Here is an 18,971-nt window from a genome sequence, read left to right as displayed (position 1 = left end):
TACTTTGCAATTAAGCCCCTCAAAACCAGGTTCCTCATTCAATACACCCCTAACTTTGCCATTATCACATAATACACCATGTGCTTCTAATAAATTATGCCAGACACCCCATATCCTTTCTGCTAGGTCCCTGGATAGTCCGAAATTAGACAATGCGCCCCATTACTCACATATTATTGGAAAAAGGCCCATATCTAGTTCATTTTCGGAAATTAACCCAAAAATTTAGTGCAAAAATAGTTTTTGTGTACTTGAAACACTCTCTACTGCATGCCTTACTTCCGAAAAACCGCATATAGACAGGGACTGGATTTTTGACTGCGGAGCAACTGACACTATGTCATTTGACATCGCTGATTTTACTGGAATATCTAAATCCAAGAAAAGCTATGTTCAGACAGCTAATGGGGAATTACTTCCAGTTCAAGGAGCAGGAACAGTTAAAATTTTGCCCACTCTAGGTATCTCAAATTGTTTATATGTTCCGTCCTTGTCTCACAAGCTGCTATCAGTCAGTCATGTTACAAAGGAGCTTAATTGTACTTTGCTGATGCAACCCTCCTTTTGTATGTTATAGGATATCCGGACGGGGAAGATTGTTGGGCGCGGCACTGAACGAGAAGGACTCTACTATGTGGACGAGATAGCTCAACAGAGTAGTGTGTTGCTGACTCACGGATCCACAGACCGACAGGCTTGGCTATGACACCGACGACTAGGACACCCATCTTTAGGGTATCTTAAAACCTTATTTCCTAGATTTGATAAAATTTCTCATTTGAACTGTGATACTTGTTTTCTGGCAAAGAGCCACAAACATTCGTTTAGAATTAATAATACCCGTGTGGACCATGTTTTTTCCCTTGTTCATTCTGATATTTGGGGCCTGCACCAGTTATGGGTGGTGGAGGTTTTAAGTATTTTTTGCTCTTTATTGATGATTGCTCACGTATGACATGGGTCTATTTTTTAAAGTCCAAATCATAAGTCTTTGAAATATTCGTCATGTTTTACACCTTTGTCCAGACTCAATATAAGAAAAACATCCAAATACTTAGGTCCGATAACCGGGGGGGAATATGTCAATAGCCAGATGCAACAGTTCTTTGCCAAAAGGGTCTTATACACCAAACCACATGTCCTCACACACCTGAACAAACGGGGTAGCCGAAAGAAAAAATAGGAAACTACTCGAAATGACTAGAGCTATCCTAATTGATTCCAAGGTCCCAAAATCCTTTTTGCCCGAAGCCTTAGCTACCTCAGTCTACACTCTAAACCGTCTCCCAACAAAAGGCCTTGATAGAAAAACACACATTCAAGTCCTATCAGCCCATACAGAACTCCCCTTACCTCTCACACTTGACCCAAAAATTTTTGGATGCTCTGTCTTCATCCACCTTCCCAAAATTGAATGAACCAAGCTTTCACCATGTGCGATAAAAGGAGTGTTTGTGGGATATGAAATGCATCAAAAGGGGTACCGGTGCTATGACCCAAAATCCAAACGAATGTTTGTCACGATGAACTGTGACTTCGTAAAAAATGAATACTTTTACCACCAACTTAGCGGTCAGGGGGAGAAAGAACCAGAAACTGAGATTGACCCACTAAGTTTGCTTCCTAATCCTATTATAAACCCGAGCCCGAATCCGAACCCAATCATTAGTCCAAATCCTGGTCATAAGCCAAGTCGTGACCGGGAAGAGGACCCAACAGATGAGGTTAGCATCACCACCGAGCATGTCTCTTATACTCCAGTTGAGTCCATCAAGATCAGTGACATCGTTGCAATACAATCCCCGGCCGATATTCCTGAGGTAAGAGAAGATTCTGACCCTAGTGAAACTCTTCGGCTTGAAACTAACCATGATCACAACAAAGAACTAGAAGCAAGCACAGGTGGGCAACCACGGGTTCTACCGCCAAGAAGCACCAGGGGAATACCACCAAAGAAATACTCCCCGGATTGGAAGGGACGAAAGACACAATACTCCATTGTGAATTCCGTAAAAGCTCATATGACTGAAATGGCGAAGGTTTTTGAAGCAGCATTGTATGAAGAGGATATTCCGCACTCTGTGGAAGAAGCAATGAAGCATAAACATTGGAGGGATGCCATGAAACGAGAAATGGACGCACTGCTAAAGAACAATACTTGGGAGAAGTGTGCATTGCCAGAAGGGAAGAGACCCGTTGGATGCAGGTAGATCTTTACGATGAAAAGGCGAGCCGATGGATCCATCGAAAGATACAAAGCTAGATTGGTCGCAAAGGGATACACCTAGACCTATGGGGTAGACTATGCTGTAACTTTCTCACCTGTGGCGAAAATGAGTACTGTGAGAGTCCTACGGACTATTGCCGCAAATCAGAATTGGCCACTTCACCAATTTGATGTCACCAATGCTTTCCTCCACGGAGAATTAAAGAAGGAAGAAGAAGTATACATGGAAGTTCTGTAACACCCCTTACCCGGTTGGTAACCCACCAAACAAGTGATGTCACGTTTCAGTATCAAAAACCCGTGCTGAAATTTTTCCTTTTCTTTTTAGCTTAAAAGCACAATTAAATTCTATTACATTTGAAAACGTAACATTTATCCAGCGGAAGGTTAAAGATTAAACTATTACACAACATGCCACGTCTACTAATCCAAGTTGACCACCAGTGACTCGCCAAAGATGCAAAGCTGCGCAACATCACTGACATAATGTCGACTCTAACCTGCAGGGGAGAAAGAGGGGGAGTGAGCTCGAAAGCCCAGTAGCAATATCCAAACTACATAATCCAACCCTCTCAGCTAAGACAATAGTAACTATAATAACTACATTATTTTCTTTTTAATCTTTTGCTTGTTTTCATTTCAATATCGCAGATTTCCAAAATTACTTACAAACTCATTATATCACTTATTTGTATTATTGTCATACAACTTTTCCATACATTCTTACTCATGTCTCTTCAGAGATTTCATTTTTAATGTCATTTCCTTATCATATTGACTTATTATTACAATATATATATATTCCAAATCCTCATAATTTTCACACCAAAGCACACCTGTTCAGATACCCATATATATTCGTCATATCATTCTCGTTATATTTCTCTTACGGTCTCTTGATAACATATTCATATATTTATTTCTATAATACAACGTTTTCATTGTATCTTATAGCTTTGGTTTCTCTAGATTTCACATATCATCATATATCATTTCGTATCACATTTTTCTCCTTTTACCATTTATTTTCATATACTATTCTTCCGTGTTAATTACCCCGAGCGGGGACCGTTCAACATAAAATATCATTTCCTCCGTGAGGACCGATCAACAATCATATCATACATCATATTTCACAAATCACATATCACAGATCACAGATTACAGATCCTTTATTCACAAGTCATCAGATATTATTATTTTTTTCCTTATCTTATCATATATCACATATTACAGATTACAGATCATTTATTCAAAAATCATCAGATATTATTTTATCTTATCTTATCATATATCGCAGATTACAGATTACCGATTATAGATCATTTATTCAGAAATCATCAGATATTATTTTATCTTATATTATCACATATCACAGATTACATATTACATATCATTTCTTCAGAAATCATCAGATATTATTTTATTTTATCTTATCATATAGCCCCAATATCTGCTTGGTTTCAGGCAGGGTACACGGACCAGATCAGAAACAGAATCAGATGCAGACGCGGATTTTGTCATCGAGAGGACTCCGCACAGACCACCCATAGGGTGCAGACAGATAATCAGACCACCTATGAGGGTGCAGACAGATAATCAACCACCCATTAGGGTGCAGATCAGACAGATCAGATAGGGGCCCATCAGATAACAGACGATCCTCGCTTCGGTTATCCAGAAGACGAGTCATCACAGATAATGCAGCGCTGCTGTCCTATGGCATGCCAATTGTACCCAACACATATGACCAAGCAAATGGGACGTTTTATTTCATATTATTCTTTCAAATATCTTTTTCACATTTATTCTATTTCCAAATATCACTTCAGATAACTATTCTTATCGAACTCACAGACATTCTAAACTTTTAGTATATGTTTTTATAACCTTTACATACTATTCTCTTGTTTCATTTTATTCAGGCTCTACTTATCAGATAATTTCTTTTTCATATACATTCAGATATCTTTTCATAATCTATTCAGACATATTTCACATTATTCAGATCTTCATAATTTATTACATTTCATTGCATATCATATCCAATGTCTTTTACTCATATTTGTACCATTTTTCCGCAGATCATTCATATTAAAATGAATAAGTATCATAATAATCCACATATTAAATAATAAGCATATTTAAGCACATTATTTAATTAACATCTCACATATAATCACATTATAGCACACATCATCTCAACCAAAGGAATCAAAAACCATAGAGAGGATACGCTACCTCACAGGCTTATGAATATAAGCCTATTTCACATTCCTACCCTTGGCTATCTTCTAGGTCCATTTCTTTTGTGTCCAAAACACACTATAGGCTCTTTTGCCTTTATGCATAATATAAATAGCATAGCAATTAATAACTCATATTTACCCATGATCATGTTTTCATCATTAAATCATCTAAATTAATTAATTTGCTATATTAACTTAATATCTTCTCATTCTTTAACTTTCTAATATAACAACTGCACTGGACTGATTCGTCATAAAACTTCTATATTCATACGGAAGGATTTAGAGACTTGACCTAATATTTTTAAATACCCAATGAAGTCTAGTTTATAAACCAATAAGATTCATTCAAAGATTCTTAATAGTTTAAGAGATATTCTCGTTTTCCCACATACTACCAAAAATCAGACTATTTCTGGGAGCAGTTTCTAAACAATTTTTATAAATGGTATTTGTACTCTTTAATTCGTCATAAAATTTAGAGAGCAACTACACACCTTATAGTTAATTTAGAAATTATGAAATCAAGTTTTCATCGAACTTAAATGCCCTGAATATTTCGGATAACACATACCAAAATATGACAAAGTACCAGAATTTTGACACTTCGTAGCTGTATTGTTATAACAATTTATACACATAGTAAACGAACTTCTAAATTCTTCATAAAAATCAGGGATCCTCTAGACTCATCACAGTTGTTTCAAAAATTGTTAAACCAGAATTTTAACTGTTTTACACATGCCGAACAATTCAGATCAGATCATAGAAAAACAGGGGATTAAACCTTGTTAATCCAATTCTATTTCAATTCATGTTTAATCCTAAATTTCATCTAACTTGAGCATCTAACTACTAAAACCACAAACCCTAAGGTGTATTTTCAATCTCAACATCAAGTTCATACCATGGCAAATTAACTTTGAAATTATCCATCAAAACGTGGTATACGACGTCTATACGCTACGTATTCAATAATTAATCGAACATAAAACCATTTATGCACCAACACCTATGGAGCTCGAAATTTTCAGATTTCCAACCTTAATATATATTGAATTTCATGCTATAAAAATAGTATAGGAAGAAAGACCTTACTTGATTTCTTAACGTTTACGCGATTGGATCGATATTTCGACGAAAAATCGAACTTAGAAGTGCCATGAGAACTCACGGTTCTCTCTTCTCCCATGGCTGCTGTTTCTTTCCTCTTTTCCCAATGAGGAAGAAGTCAAGCTTTATTTGATAATAATAGGTGGCAATCTTCTAGAATTTTCTTTTAATTTATAGTTATTTAATTAGTTAACTTAATTTCATTTCTTGTGCTAATTTATTTCCATATCATAAGATCTCATATTAATTATTTATATATACCATCATTTAGCATTTATATTCTAGTTTAATGTAAAATTATCTCCGTCTATAACTCCAAACGTTTCGCTGATCGTTTTCCCTAAAAAAATGAAATAATCGGAGATAAAATTTTTAATTACCTTCAAATGGTCCAAAACAATTCCTCACATTATCTACAATTATTCTAGGCCATAATTTGTAATTTATAAAATTATTACCCTTAGCTTCGATTTATGATTTTACACGGACAAAAAAAATTGCCGAAAATTGACTAATCGGCATTTCGTATCAAATTTATACCTTACGGTTTAACTTAACTACTATTCCTCATCACATATCCAAACCTTTCATCGAGCCCTATAATTCGGGATGTTACAAGTTCTTCCTGGATACTCAGATGAGTTTGCACCAGGGCAAGTCTGTCGCCTGAAGAAGACCCTATATGGCCTAAAGCAGTCCCCAAGGGTATGGTTTGGAAGGTTTTGTCAAGCAATGGAGAAGTATGACTACCAGCAGAGTAACTCAGACCACACTCTATTCCTTAAGAGGGTAGGTAACAAAATAATGTGTCTCCTTATATATGTGGATGACATGATTATTACAGGGAATGATACAGAAGAGATCGAGGAGCTAAGAGCAAACTTGTTCAAAGAATTTGAGATGAAGGATCTGGGAGCGCTGAAATACTTCCTCAGAATTGAAGTACTAAGATCTAAAAGGGGCATATTCTTGCAACAAAAGAAATATGTGCTCGATCTTATGACAAAAACCGGCTTACTTAACTGCAAGCCTGCCCAGACGCCTATGGTACAGAATCATGGACTGAAGATAGAAAAAGGAGCACGCACCACAGACAGAGAGCGTTATCAATGCTTAGTCGGGAAGCTAATCTACCTAGCTCATACCCGACCGGATATAGCCTATGCTGTTGGGGTGATAAGCCAGTTTATGCACAACCTACAAGAGGAGCACATGAATGCAGCAATGAGGGTGGTGAGATACCTGAAGGGTACAGTAGGGTATGGAGTTTTACTGAAGAATGAGGACACTTAGAAGTCTCAGGATACACTGATGCTGACTGGGCGAGTAATCCGATCGACCGAAAGTCAACTGCCGGATACTTCACATTCATAGGCTATAACCTCGTCACTTGGAGGAGCAAGAAACAGAAAGTAGTGGCACTTTCTAGCGTTGAAGCAAAATTCCGAGGGGTAAAGAGCGGGATCACTGAAATCCTATGGATACGGCGACTGTTGACCGAGATTGGCTTTCCACCCACTCAGAAAAGCAAACTATTCTGTGACAACAAAGCAGCAATCAGCATAGCCGAGAACCCAGTCCTACATGATCGAACAAAACATGTGGAGATCGACCGCCATTTCATCAAGGACAAGATAGAAAAAGGAATCATTGAGCTACCCTTCGTTCGCTCGGAAGACCAACTGACAGACATTCTAACCAAAGCAGTTAACGCAAGGATGTTTGAAGAAGTACTAGACAAGTTAAGCATCGGAAATGCAGTTACTTAGCTTGAGGGGGAGTGTTAGAATATGGAAATAAAATAATTGTAATTAGGGTAATTGATATGATTGATACAATCATAATTAGAGGATCTCCTTCCATATGTAAATTAGGGCAACTCTCTATATTAAGAGAGTTGCTCCATTCGAACAATAAAATACACAGGAAATTAATCCCAACCATGTTTATCGCTTCTTCCCTCTCGGTTATTGATAGAAATCCATGAGTTCCATCCTAAAATCAATTGGTGATAGGAGGAGAGGCCCATGAGACTTATATAGTGGATTAAGCTCTTTGTGTACACCGATGTGAGATATTATTATATTCATTTTTATGTTTCAATTGCCAACACCCCTCCCTCAAACCGATAGGAGGAGAGGCCCATGAGACTTATATAGTGGATTAAGCTCTTTGTGTACATCGATGTGGGATATTATTATATTTATTTTTATGTTTCAATTGCCAACACCCTCCCTCAAACCCTTCAAGGTGAATCTTGGAGGGGTTGGACTTTTTTTATGATCGATTGGACAATCAGCCCAATCTTTTTTTCGATCGGTTGGACCACTGACCCAAATTTTCAGCCCAGTTATACTGCTGGGTCAGTCATTTTTTTCGGTTTCAGCCTAGATATACTGCTGGGTCAGTTAAATATGACCAACAGTCAGCGACCCGCTCTGATACCATGATAAAAATCCATGGGTTCCATCCTAAAACCAATTGGTGATAGGAGGAGAGACCCATGAGACTTATATAGTGAATTAAGTTCTTTGTGTACACCGATGCGAGATATTATTATATTCATTTTTATATTTCAATTGCCAACAAATATAACTTAGTAGGGATACTTTCCACGTATGTCCTTTTTCGGTTACATATTAATTTGTCCTATTTGTAAATTTCGTTTGATATCTCTTTTTCCAATATCTTTTTTATTTTATTAATTTTATATTAAAATTCATACTAAAAACTATTGACATTATTAATAATTGGACGAAAATAGTACTATGAAAGGACAATTTCTTGTGACGAGGATATTTCGGTGTTAAATATAAATAGATAAGTTCAATGCACAAAATCGCACCAAGATGAAAAAACTTCTTTAAAAAATAGAAAAAAAGGATGCTTTTTCAGAATTCAAAATAACAAAAATTAAATAGGCGTATTTCATAAGTTTATTTATCTAAGCAAGCGTATTCTTTCCAAAATAGTTGCTGCTAATTATTAGAAAATATTTCTTGAATTTTGCGTTAATAAAAATGGCGCGCACACCAAACATAAATAAAATTAGTCAAAATAAATTAATAAAAAATATTTGACGAAGGGAAAAACAGAGGACATTGCTATTTTTTCAAATCTCGTTCTTCGAAAATTCGTTGCAGTATTTTTCTCTGAGAGAAAAAAATTAGAAGGAAGATGAAAAATCTCTGTTTCGTTGAGTGAAAGAGTAGAATTTAAAAGGTAAGCTGCTAAACCCAAATTCCGTTAAATTAAATGTATAAATGATTTGCTTATCTGAGATTTAGGTTTCTATATAACTAACTGCTCAAATCTTAATTCCTGATTTGTTAATTGACTGGATATGGATAAATTAATTCAGATGTTGATTTTGAGTGTTTCGGATAAAAGGATCGAGTAAGATCAAGTAATGGATTTCTGTTTATGTTGAGGTATTGGTGATGTATGTTTTCTGGTATTTTTCCAGTAAGGAGTGGCTCGCTTGAATCTGTTTATTATATCACGCTCGCGGTGAATTCGAAAGTGGATTCTCAATATTTGGGAATTGATTCCATTGTAACTTCGAAGTTGATAGGTAATGGAATATGAAACCGCATTGCTTGATTTCTATTTCAGGGATCAATTTTGTTATGATAGATTCTATAATGTTGACGTTGTTTTGTGGATTGGTGTGGCCAATTCTATTGGATACCTTGTTTGGTTTTCTCTACAGTGGATGAAGGAGGAATTTGAGAGATAAGAGAGATGAGAGTTGCTTTTGAGGGGCTGGAGGTACAATGACTGGAGGGTCATTGGGATTAAGACAGTCAGGAAGTTGTGGATCCTTGCAGCTACAGGCACAGAATGGAGGGTTCCAGCTGCAGAATTTGTATCTACCTCGTAGGTCTTCGAAGACATGCCTTGCCGGTTACAGGGAGAAGGAGAAGTTTCTGCTTGCTACTATCAGATATTTGAGTCGAAAAAAAGTTGTAATGCTGATTTTGTCTGTGCTTACAGTATTGGCATTTTTGACAGGGTTTTTCACAATCAATAAAGGTAGAGACAATTTGTTCTTAGCTATTTTCGTCTTTGATTTTTTAATCTGATATCTTCCTTCCTGCTTCACTTCCTTTAAAACTTATACTTTAAGTGTCTTCCTTCCCGCTTCACTTCCTTTATAACCTATAGCTTAAGTGCTTAACAAAGAATTACTGTTTAGTGCTTCAGTTAATAGTACTTCTCTATGGGGGATTTCATATATGTGTACTTTGATTTTTTTTTACAGAGGATGATTTTGAGAGCGTTGGTTTGCCGTTTGATGCCAGATATCTTAAAAAATCTTATGTTGCACCCTGGCTATTGCCTGGAAAAGGAGCATTCACATATAATAGTTATTCTATGACCCACAAAGTTTTTGTATGTAATGATAACACCAGTTGGGGTAGTCTCTATAATGCTTCAGTTATGAGTGATTCCTCCAGCTCAGTTACTGATTTTACCAATCCTTGCAAAGACTTCGCGTTTCCGCCCCCTCCTCCTGGTGATACAAGGCGAATTGGTCCACGCCGTAAGTTTTTAACCTTCTGTTATATCTTTGCACATGTGCTATTATAAAAGCTGAGTTGCAGTGTAATTGGAAAGCAATGGAATAACTTTTTAGGATATAAAGGAGGATTAAATGGATATTTGAAAGCTGGAAACTAAAGTTGCAATTGGCTTTTTAAAGATATGAGTGTCTTAGGACTTTTGGTTTGCCATGACATTTAAGACTGGAGTATCATTTTATAACTAAGGTGCCCTCTGCATGTAGTGTCAAACTATATTCGTGATACTTTTTTTGTTTCTTGTATCTAACCCCCAGGCCCTGGAAAAAGGAACAGCATTTAAATTGCTTTCAGAATATAATTTCTTAACCAACTGAATCAAAGTAATGTTCAAGGGTTTATGTTCTTTCCTTTATTGTGTCACTTGTTTTATGTAAATGACCGTTCAGCCTATATATAGTTAACTTGATCTTTGCTTTTGTCCCAGCATGCCCGGTATGTTATGTCCCTGTGGAGCAAGCCATAATTCGTATGCCCAAATTTCCATCATCATCTCCTGTTCTTCATCATCTAACTTATTTTTCTGAGGAGAATTCACTGAAAACCAAACCAAATGGAGGCTCTGAGTTTGGTGGTTATCCTTCTTTAAAACAGAGGAATGAATCTTTTGAGATTAAAGAGTCGATGACTGTTCACTGTGGGTAGGTGTACTTAACATTTTCCCTTCATGTGTACGTGCTTGTTCCTATATTTTTTCTTTCTTTCTTGGCTTTATTATTTATATATTTATTTATTTAAGTTACATATTGACAGATTTGTCAAGGGATGCAGACCTGGTTATAAAACTGCTTTTGACATTGATGTGGCTGACCTTGAGTTGTTGGAACAGTTCCATGAGGTCATTGTTGCCTCTGCTATATTTGGTAAAGCTGCCTATAAGTTCAAATTTAAAATTCATGAATTTTCCTTTTCAGGTTCCAGAATGCATTTGAATAGTATTACTACAGAGCTGTGATATGCATGGATGTAACTGTTTTCTTAACATTTTCCTTTAATACATATTGTTTGTGTGTACAGGAAACTATGATGTAATTCAGCAACCAAGTAATATTGGTGAAATTGCAAAAAGAAATGTTCCCTTTTTTATGTTCATTGATGAAGAGACCGAAACATATTTGAAAAATGTAAGCACCTTGGGAAGTGATAAGATGGTCGGGTTATGGAGGGTTATAGTAGTACACAATCTTCCTTACACTGACTCCAGAAGAAATGGAAAGGTCTCTTTGTTTGTTTTTTGTTGTTTCCCCTATCTCTTTACTTGCTGAATCAACATGTATATTGTTTTGTGGATGAACCAATCTGAATTTGTCTCATGTGATTAAAATTTTTCCATTTAATGGCACATATAGATATTGTGCATGACTTTTTAATAGTTCATCCATTTATGAAGATATTGGCGCTTTATATTTTTGTTTCCCTAAGGTTTCTTACTCTTGGTGTCTGGTTTGAGCATCAAACTATAATTTTGTACTCCGTGATGATAGGAATAGTTCTCATTTCATCTATAAATAAAAGAATACTTGACTGTGACAGGTGCCAAAGCTCTTGTTGCATAGGCTGCTACCAAAAACTCGATACTCAATCTGGATCGATGGAAAGCTTCAGCTTGTTGTGGATCCATACCAGGTTCTTGAGAGGTATTGTCTATTATTTCTCTTTCAGCATCTGCTTAACTACTATTTTATCAATGTAAATTAATAAGTTATTTAATGACTCATTATGCATCATTCTTGCTCTGCTACCCCTCCTGTCCGCCCTCACTAGGTTCTTGTGGCGCCATAATGCTACTTATGCTATATCGAGGCACTATAGACGCTTTGATGTGTTTGAAGAAGCTGAGGCAAATAAAGCTGGGATGAAATATGATAATACTTCTATTGATCGTCAAATTGAATTTTATAAACAGGAGGGTTTGACTCCGTATACGACTGCTAAGCTTCCTATAACTAGTGGTATGCTTGTGACTAGCCTATATTTGTATGTTTTGCTCACTTTATGTATCAAAACTAATGAGAACTGGAACTTCTTCAGATGTTCCTGAAGGATGTGTCATAATAAGAGAGCACATCCCCATCACAAACCTTCTTAGCTGTCTGTGGTTCAATGAAGTTGACAGATTCACTTCAAGGGATCAACTGAGCTTTTCAACTGTGAGGGACAAAGTTGCGGCCAAGGTTAATTGGAGTGTTGATATGTTTCTAGATTGTGAAAGACGCAATTTTGTTATACAGGTAGCCTTTGCACTCTCACCAAATGGAAGCATGTTGACATATATTTTCTTTATTTTCTTATGGAGGGGAAGAGAGTTGTGTATTTACTGTGAGAGTGTTGATGGCAGATAAAATGCATCTGATTATTGATTTAATGAAAAGATACGAAAGAGGTAATTCTGGAATGAATAGAGGATAGGTTTTTTTAGTTGGGAAGGGAGGGCATGCCAATTATGCCATTATGGGCAATTAATTAGAACTTTCGAGATAATATGATAAAAGTGTATAGCTTGTTTTTATGTGTAGACTGATATAGATCACCCTTACATCGTGAAATTTGGAAGTTTTCTTCTTATGTAAGGTTGTCAGTGCGAGCGGGTTTTGGGAGTAATGGGGAGATTGTCTGTGGTTTAGTTGTGCTGGTGAAGGGAGGGCCTCAATACCATTTCTTCAACAATTAGTTTGGACTATAGAAATAATGGGGTCAATGCTTGGTTACTGTTTTCGTATGGATAGCCTGATATACAGATTAAACTTGCATCTTGCCATTTTTAAGTTGATTTGATTGAGCTCATATTGCTTCTCCAACAGTTTTCACCAATTTACCTAGTTTAAGCATGCATTCCATGTTTGTCTGTTTGTTTACAGGCATATCACAGAGATATTTTGGAGCAAAGAGCGCATTTGGCTCTTTTAAGACCTCGAGCACCTAAGACTCGTCCTCATCCTCCGCCAACTATGCCTCGCCAGAAAGGCGTTCCTAGAAAAGGTGTTGCCCAACGAGGAAAAGACGAGAGACCCAGTACAAGGAGGCGACGCAGAAATCCCAAAACTAGGGAAATTTTCTTTGATTGACTTTTCACATGTGTTTTACCATAGACGACGAACTGTATAGTGTTTTTAGTCTGTTATCCGGCACGGATAGGATAGTTTGAAGTTACGGATAGATACGTTTAGCAGAGCCATAGCGAAATTTTGCTCCAACATTGTTCGAATTCTCAAACATATTTGTTGTAAGTACTATTCTGCCAATAATTTAGCTGAATTTTATGAGTAATTTATTCTGAATATCGTTTTCAAGCAAGGTGGCCCAAAAAGAAAGAGGAGAACAAAAGTCTTCACTCAACCAGCACTATTTCACTGCTAACAGTAATCTACTATCATTAGTTTCTTTATTTTTCATACATTTCTTATTAAATTTGTTTTATTTTTCTTTAAATAGATTGTTATTTTCACTATTAGTAGGAGAGCATTTAATGCTCGCCACTACAGACGATGAGGACAATGAAACCATTGTCAATCTGTTTGCCAGTCCATGTCGTTGGAAGCACGATTTCAATCTGTTTACAGGTTGCTCTCGTGGCCACACATTGTTTAATTTACTATACTACTACTATTTAATCGGCTTCACACCACTTTACCTCATTCTTTTACTAAACAAATAGCACCCACAATTCATGATTCCTTCACTAAGAGCATCTCCAATGCTGGCGGACGTCAAATAGCCGTCAAATAGCCTTCACACTGCCACATCATCAGCACTACAATTCTCCTGCCACATCAGCTTGCCACATCAACTGGACATCAAATAGCCATCAAATAGCCTTCACACTACCTATCCACATCACTAATAACAATTATATAATTTAATTTACAATTGTATCAACATACATAATTTAATTTACGAGACAAATACGGAAAATTCGAATAATAATATTAAAATTTAAAAAGTACATTACTTTTAAAAAAAAGTACAACAATTTAAAAAAATTACAAAAAGTAAAAAGTACATTAATTTAAAAAAGTAAAACAAAATCACTCATCGCCGCAGTCCTCGTCTCCGTCGTCGCCCAACGCTTCTTCACTGCCGTCGCCGCCGCCTCCGTCGCCACCTACGCCGCGGCTATTCCCGCCGGTGTCCCTCCTCATCGCCTCCAGTTCTTCACGCTGGCTCTGGAGCAATACGCGAAGAAAATCCTTCACCTCGGGGTCCACCGCCGCTTGGAAGTCGGCTAAGGTCTTCACCATTTGAGCGCGCGTTTGTTGGCGCGCGAAGAATTTGAGCTCCTCGGTAGACCTGCCGAGGGGGGATGCCGAATGGACATCCTGGGAACTCGGTGTGCCCCCCCTCGCAACCTGCTGCGCCCGCCTTTGCCCAACCGGGCGAGGTCGGCGACCGAACGACCGAGGAGTCGGGACCTCCTGGGCCGTCTCGGGGAGGTCTGACGAACCACCGCTGCTGCCGCTATAATCTCCGGTATAGTTCAGTCTCTGCCTCTTCGGCCAGCCAGCGTCGACGCCTGCCCGGAATTTCTCCGACTCGTTGAGCACAACGTAGCAGTTCCAGTAGGTGAACTCATAGTACTTCTTATCCGGATCGGGGTAGGCTCTTTCCGCAATCCTCCTGCAGTCTTCCTCTGTTTGGCCACTGGTCTGCATGCGGAGGGCGTTGGCGTACAAACCCGAAAATCGAGAGACGCCAGCCCTGATTCGGTCCCAGCACTTCCGGACCTCCTCCCCGGTGCACGGTCTCCCTTCAGGGCAAAATGCCCTGTAGGCTGCAGCTATCTTCGCCCACAAGTTGACGATCCTCTGGTTGTTTGAAACGAGAGGATCGTCGCAAACACTCACCCACGCCTTGGCAACCGCAACGTTCTCCGCGTCCGTCCACTTCCTCCGGCCCCGGATTTCGGCGCGGGGCTGCGACGACTCGCCGACCTTCTTCGCCTTGCCCTTCTTCTTACCCCGCCCTACTCCCTGGCTTTGAATGAGAGTTTCAGAAACGTCGTTAATATCAAAACCCAAGTCCGCTAAGGAGAAGGTCTCCGAATACTGTGCATCCGTTGGGGTCGATGTGTGCGAAGAACCGGTGGAAAAATCAAAAGTCGGCCGATAGGCGTTGTCCCCCCCGTGCGTCGCCTGCGACTGTGGAATCATATGTTGCGCCGGTGGCATCATCTGCTGCGCCGGTGGCTGCATGCCGGGTGCCCACCCCGGCATCATCTGCATAGGGGGCTGCATGCCGGGTGCCCACCCCGGAATCATCTGCTGCCACGGGTACACGTTGTAGTACCCGCTCATTGGAGGCCAACCACCTCCCCCAGGAGCCGGGGAAGTATGGGACCCTGCCCCGGGAGTCGGGGGCGTCTGAGACCCTACACCGGGAGCCGGGGGAGTCTGAGACCATCCCCCGGGATTAACTGGAGTACCTTCGTAGTTGTTCTCCATTGCTCGTTATTGATCTTGTACAGAAAGTAAGGTAGAGAGAGAGTACTCGTTAAAACAAGTGGTGCGAATGAAAATGAGGTTCAACGCGCGTATATATTGTGTTTTGCGAAAAAAAAAAAAAAAATATTTAAATCCGACGCCGGTTTGGCGCCGATCCGGGAGCCACAATGGCGCCCGTGAGGATCGGCGTGGGAACCGGCGTCAGCGCGGGAATCGGCATGGCGACGCCGATTTTGACGCCGATTTCGCCCACGCCGGTTCCAATGGTTCGGCGTCAAACCGGCGTGGGCGAAAAATCGGCGCTCCGGTGGTGACGCCGACCATTGGAGATGCTCTTATTCATAGGTTCTATTTTTTTTAGTAAAGGCAAAAACTGGTTATGAACATATATTCATTTTATGATTTTGGTTTTATACTTTATCTTTTGAATTTTTCCATCCTGAACATTTCAACTCGGATCACAATTGGTCCTAAACTAACAATTCCATCAATTTGTAAACGGTTTTAACCCGATTTTGACTAATTTTTAAACGGTTTTAACCCGAATGGGACTGTTAAAACCATCAAAATCGGGTTAAAACCGTTTAAAAATTGACGAAATTGTTAGTGTAGGACCAATTGTGATCCGAGTTGAAATGTTCAGGATGCAAAAATTCAAAAGATAAAGTATAGGACCAAAATCATAAAATGAGCATATGTTCAGGACTAGTTTTGGCCTTTAATTTTTTTTATATTTCTTTACATTAAAAATGTACTTTCGTCTCATTCAAGATGTTCATATTTTTTAGTGCCATGAGATTTTAGAAGCAGTTGTTAAGTGGAGTAAGTAGAGAGAAAAATGTAGTTTAATATTTTAATAAGGAGAGATGAGATAGAGATTCATTTTCAAATATGGAAAGTGTACATCTTGAATGAGACAAATTAATAGGTAAATGCAAACATCTTGAGTAGGAGGGAATACTACTATTACATGAGTAAAAAATCAAAACTTTCATAATAAAAATTCTAAAAATAAAAAATTACGTAAGCCGAAAGTTTTTTTTACCCTGAGGCACACCTCCTCTAATGCAACTCCATTTATTATAGTGTGAAATTGTTAGTGTCAGTAGTAACTAGTTTAGTCAAAGTCTAACAAAACCTCCTTATTAACGGAGAACTTTGTGGGTAGGGTATAAGGGTTTGTATACTAAAAATCACCTTTCGAGTGATTAATACTGTAAAACTCTAATTATTATTTTTCAAGTAAATGCAACAGATTATTTTTGTTATAATGTTGTTATGTTTTACATTTAATGGATGTTTATTGCATATTTAAATGTATAAGCGAACGTAACAAAGTCTAATTCTTTGATTTAGTAGACCGGTTGTGGACCGTCTCCAATTTTAGGTAACACAGTCAGTTCTGAACAAAGAAAAAAAAAGAATTTCACAACCTAGATAGGCCTAGACTACCTATCGTGAAAGGTTGCAATGTCAGTCCGATTATTTCTAAGCCTTATTGAAATAAGATGACGTTGGTGTGGTATAGCACTGAATTGGATCTAAACGACAAGACGAGTCTTTATGCTATCTACTGAAAGACGAGGTCTTGATAATTAATTTCTTAATCAATGTACGTTAGCATTGAGCATACGATATTGAGTATCTACTATTTTGACTTACCAAATGTGCGGGTTTTTCGTCACCCAACGATCCAGGTATATTGGGTAGTGGTGATCATTATCTAGCGGTGCTAGGATTGCTATTATGTTGAATCGTGCACGAGGAGAGTCTCGTTTGATAACATCCACAAGAGGAGCTCAAAACAAGGTTTTATTATTCGGAACCTAGCTAGTTGGAGTTTGATTACTTTATGAATAATAAATAAGAGTTTCTTACTAAGTCCACTCTTGGAGATTAAAATATGTTAATTAATTAAGTCCATATCAGACATTGATTAATTAATGGATGTTTCTATCTTAAGCGCGGGAAATGAATGTAACACACTAAAAGGAAACCCGGAATACTTGTAATTTCGGATTTGGAAAGGCAGTGCAATATTACTTCTGTAGTGGGCAACTTGTAATATTCCAATATAAGCTTGTATTAAATTGTGGGTTCAATTTAATTAGTGAAAAGCTAATTGGGTAAGACCATGTCCAAATTCTTCCTTAGATCCCTGACTGGGCCCAATATGTGACTTAATATAAATAGGAGAATAAATGAGACGGAAGAAAGACTTTTTCCACATCATAATTTTCGTCCCCCTCATCTTTGAGAAAGGATCGAAAATTGCTCTCCTTCCGTGAGCAGATTTCTGTCTTCATTATTTAAGTCCTAGTACACTGGTGAGATTTGCCCATACAAATATCAGTCTACAATCCGGGACACCCTGTCAGAAGATCCAAGGTCGAGTTCTCAAGATCTTCACGTGGAGAAGACGCAAGCCATCTTCGATTCTTAAGTGAATCAACGAGGTAAATTGGCTAACTCCGTAGTACGCATATTTTAGGGATTATTTGTACTAAAACGTGTTTAAAATTCAAGTTATGAGCATGATACATGTGATAATTGCGCGAATAGAATTTATCTAAATAATCTGCTAAGTAGATCAGAATTATGTGATCCGTTAGAACACACGCTTCCGCTGCCTACCCCTTCATAGGGGTGGGGTTGGGGTTGGGGGGATTCCACCGACTTAGGCCTTGCCTTTAGCCTTTGCCGCCTTCGTTCAAATTAGACGAGGCGGGTCATGGTCGTGTGGGACCATCAGTCACAGTGCTCGGATTCGACGTCACCGATCGTCGAATATTGGCACGTGAAGATGTGCTTCATGCGTTTCGTACTTGAGCAGTGATCCCAAACTTAACTCGAGGTTACCTACACATTTGCTAATAAAATTGAGTGAGAGAGCGGTTTTGGTATGAAAAATTATGGAAAGAATGAGACATTTATAGATGAATTTAAAATGTTTTGATAAGTTTCTCCTTCCTTATGGACTATATTTTTCAATAATAATACTCTAATTATCCTACTTTTACTAATTTTATACATTAAAACCTTTGCCGTCCCAAACTTCTTATATTTATAAGATTGAAGGAGTATTTTGTTAAAAAAAATTTACTCAATGGAACGTCCTAAAAATATATGGGTTGCTGACAGAAGGACGGATAGAGTAATATATATGCTCTAATTTTATAATTTTATGATGCACAATATAAGTCATTATTCAAGAAAAATATTTGGGATATAATTTCAAATAAACCGATAATACATGTTGATGTCGGCAGTGTAATCGCGAGCCGACTACTATATTCGGATCCAAATCGGGTTAGACCCGCTCCTCTATTTACATATAGCAAGAATCGAGATCTGCAATTCA

General features: G+C 38.2%; 1 protein-coding gene and 1 long non-coding RNA gene across 3 annotated transcripts; one reads left to right on the top strand and one right to left on the bottom strand.

Annotated features, from left to right (window-relative positions):
• Positions 1-2,528: 2,528 nt before the first annotated feature.
• LOC121802462 lies at positions 2,529-5,745 on the bottom strand. Its single transcript, XR_006050782.1, has 2 exons — positions 5,575-5,745; positions 2,529-2,727 (listed from the first exon to the last, which is right to left on the bottom strand). It is a non-coding gene; the product is annotated as an uncharacterized LOC121802462 (long non-coding RNA).
• A 2,924-nt stretch (positions 5,746-8,669) lies between these two features.
• LOC121803165 (probable hexosyltransferase MUCI70) lies at positions 8,670-13,439 on the top strand. 2 transcript variants are annotated; one of them, XM_042202867.1, is made up of 11 exons: positions 8,670-8,811; positions 9,056-9,163; positions 9,302-9,624; positions 9,854-10,135; positions 10,600-10,813; positions 10,926-11,035; positions 11,190-11,296; positions 11,706-11,809; positions 11,937-12,124; positions 12,204-12,403; positions 13,031-13,439. In XM_042202867.1, the coding sequence occupies exons 3-11, from the start codon at positions 9,366-9,368 to the stop codon at positions 13,235-13,237; spliced, it is 1,671 nt and encodes a 556-aa protein (XP_042058801.1). In that variant the 5' UTR covers positions 8,670-8,811; positions 9,056-9,163; positions 9,302-9,365; the 3' UTR covers positions 13,238-13,439. The 2 variants fall into 2 exon arrangements, with proteins under 2 accessions (XP_042058801.1, XP_042058800.1); XM_042202866.1 differs by having other exon boundaries at positions 11,190-11,389.
• Positions 13,440-18,971: the final 5,532 nt, after the last annotated feature.

This window comes from Salvia splendens, chromosome 5, assembly GCF_004379255.2.
Source record: "Salvia splendens isolate huo1 chromosome 5, SspV2, whole genome shotgun sequence".
Classification (NCBI taxonomy): domain Eukaryota; kingdom Viridiplantae; phylum Streptophyta; class Magnoliopsida; order Lamiales; family Lamiaceae; genus Salvia; species Salvia splendens.
Note: the sequence above shows the minus strand (reverse complement) of the source record. Positions and strands in the feature narration are given on the sequence as shown.